General features: G+C 50.7%; 1 protein-coding gene across 1 annotated transcript; it reads right to left on the reverse strand.

Annotated features, from left to right (window-relative positions):
- Positions 1–1,598: 1,598 nt before the first annotated feature.
- On the reverse strand, positions 1,599–2,812 carry STEHIDRAFT_34753 (uncharacterized protein; the record flags this gene model as incomplete). Its single annotated transcript, XM_007311834.1, has 4 exons — positions 1,599–1,690; positions 1,912–2,383; positions 2,436–2,552; positions 2,639–2,812. Coding segments are annotated over 4 exons (855 nt in total), but the record flags the coding sequence as incomplete, so codon positions are not given.
- Positions 2,813–3,057: the final 245 nt, after the last annotated feature.

The raw sequence follows: 3,057 nt of genomic DNA on the forward strand, positions 1-3,057 counted from the left end.
TAATTGATTTCTTTGCTTCTTTCTTTTCGGCATGCGACAAGCAGACTTCACACGGTCTTGCGTGGCGCGTGCTGTTGGGCCACTTTCGCGTTGGCTTTCGCCTTCACCATGCTTCACGTTTGCTTCGCTTCTTTGACCTGCTTTGTTCCATGTACTCTCATCTACTTTTTGTCTTCTCGTCTCTCGCTACGCATCTGTTTCTTCTTTCTCATTGTGCACGTCATCAAGCCTCTCCACTCCGTGCACTTCAACCCGGTCGACGAGCGTGCGAAGAGTCCTCCGGAAAGCTCAAGAGTGTCACCTAGTGTATGACCGTCGAGCTCTGTGTCCCTAATAAGATTGAAGAGCAGGAGAGCTGGCTCGACTGTCACGTTGAACAGTTTGCTGCTCATGGTACACGTTGACAGCGGGTACGTTCACACCCGGTACGCTCCTCTTCATCTCATTTCTTCTTTTTCCTTTTCTTTTTGTTTCGTTCCGTTTCGGTCCATTCTCAGCCCTTGCTACAATAATGTGCCCCAATCTTAAAGGGATCGACCTCAAGCACTACGGCCCACCAACTCCTCCGGTACGACGGTCATGGCGCCGATGTCTTTCGTCGCACCTGTGCAGCACATTGGGAACGGGGCGGGGAGTGTGACGAGGTTCATAGTCTGGGATGGGTCAAAGAATGTCGTCTCCATTTCGAGGTCAGCTTCCAGATAGTGTTTATGTACTATTGAGTGGGGGACGAACAGGGAGCAAAGAATTGAAACAAATATGCCATGTATAATTGAGATAGCAGAACAAAGCAAGCGATTAGCGGTTTAGCATTATCTGCCTTCAACCGAAGAGCGACGAACGATGATCGGGAGATGAACGGCAACCGAGTAACAAATGGCAACACAACAAGTGCATGAACACGAAATGTATGGACCAAAGTAGAAGAGAAATAGGTTTTCAACCTTTTCATGAGACGAAGAGAAAAATCGAGAACGATGCTCAGATAAACAGACAGCAAAATACTACCACGGCAGCAAAACCGAGCTGTCCACTCCCAAGGGGCTCGTCAAGTACACAGCCTGCTTCCATACAGAATATGGAGGTGGGCTGTGTCGTCGACGAATTCCTCGGGCAAAGAAGACCGGATCTAGTGCCACGATATAGACATGTATGTGACACGTCGAAGCATACTCTAACCACCCTCGGTTCCCCGCGCATCCTTCCCTGCTCGGAAGCTCGCCCAAAACATGCAGAAATTTGTAGGAATGCTTACTGGTCCAGCGCATGTGGCACAAGAGCCACACATTGTCGTGATACCTCTTGTGCTGCACATAGGCTATGTGGTTTTTGTATAGACCATCGCATTGAGTTCAACATTTTTATGGTACGAAGCCCTAATGCGATGGTCGACACAAAAACAACAGTCTATAAGGACACCTGTACATGCAAGCAATAATGCAGAGGACTGCAGACATCCCGTCGAGGTCCGGAGCGGGAAAGGGCGCGCGGGGCACCGAGGGTGGTTGAGCACCAACGATGTGAATGTTAGGTTCCTGTTTACTAAGTTGAGTAAAGTCCGATAATAGAAAAAGGGCGGGAGTACACTTACGGCCAGCCCAGCCCAAATTGTGAAAGGCCTGTCTCGCGGCGGCTTCCTTTGCCAACTGCTTACTCTTGCCAGTACCGTACCCTTTCTGAAACCCGTCGACTAGATTGCATTCATTAGGAAGGGACAGACACATAGCGGCCAGAGCAGAACCAGACTGGACGGGGAAGGGAAGCGCCGTTGCCTGTATACTACCTTCACCATCAGACAATTTCGAGCCCATGTACACACAAAGAGATGAACATACATATGCAGCAACGGCACTCCGCTTCCCCGTCCGATTTGGTTCTGATCTGTGCTATAATACCGTCCAAATCACCCACCTAAACAGTTGACAGTCCACGCAGGCGCGTGCGATGGTCCTGTCGATTGAGCTTGCCACTCTATCGCGTGCTTTCTCTGGGCGGCAAGCTGATTGAATGCAGGGAGGAAGGCGGCCGTGGGTTGCACTGGGTTGCACTGGAAATAAGTCGGGGAGGCCTGAACGTAGTGTCCGTTTGACATCGGCGGTGCCATTGAAATCGGCGGAGGCGGCTGTGGCGGCGGCGGAGGGGGTGTTGAGAAGGGGGGCTCGATATGCCTAAGCTTCGGAGAGGGAGAAGGCTCAATTTTCATGCGCTTCATGTTGTTCAGCAGTCTAATGTTTCGAGATTGTTGTCCCGGCTGTGTGGGTAGCCCCGGTGCGACGTCCTCGAAATTGTCGTCTACGAGCTTGCCAATCCAATTTAGCACTACCGGAAGGCCACGTTGCAAATACACCGCGCCGACATAACTATGAAAGAGGAGGAGCGTCTCCTACGAAGTTTTATCAGTTACGGTAAGCAGATGAAGAAGGAACCGTCACAACTTTAGGTTCCGTGAGCGAGTCGCGAGCATCAGGCGAACAGCGCATCTTGTCTCGCATCTTGTACGCAATGATCCAGTCGTCAATTTTGGAGTCTGAAAGGGTGTCACCGATTTGAGTCTGAGAAGACATATTCCAGATAGTATTGAATTGATTATGAGCAGAGATACATGGAGGCACCGTAAAGTGCAAGCAAAAAGTTATACCTCCAAAGTCCACGCATTGAGGATCGGTCGTTGACTGAACAAGGCAGATGTCACAGCCAGCGCGAGAACTTTCTGTCCGACACACGCGAGCCTCAAACTATCACCAAAGTCCTCGTTTGGAGGCGCTCCAGCAAACCGCACCGATCTGTGCGTGAAAACGTCCAACATCATATCGCCCTGAGACCCGGTTGGCTTCATTCCAGTGAAGATAGAGTACAAAACTTCTTACATGGATTTCTGGTAGAGTAGGCATTTGGTACGCCGAAGATACGTCAGAGCTCATGCTTGAAGCTGCGTCTGAATCGAGTCTTTGACGTTTGACCGAGAGAGAGTTGGTAGCGGGCGTTTGGGACGCAAACTGCATCGAGAAGGACACTCGCAAGGGGACGGGGGAGGAAGAGCACAGTGCGTCACAAAGG

This window comes from Stereum hirsutum (genome assembly GCF_000264905.1).
Source record: "Stereum hirsutum FP-91666 SS1 unplaced genomic scaffold STEHIscaffold_75, whole genome shotgun sequence".
Lineage (NCBI taxonomy): Eukaryota > Fungi > Basidiomycota > Agaricomycetes > Russulales > Stereaceae > Stereum > Stereum hirsutum.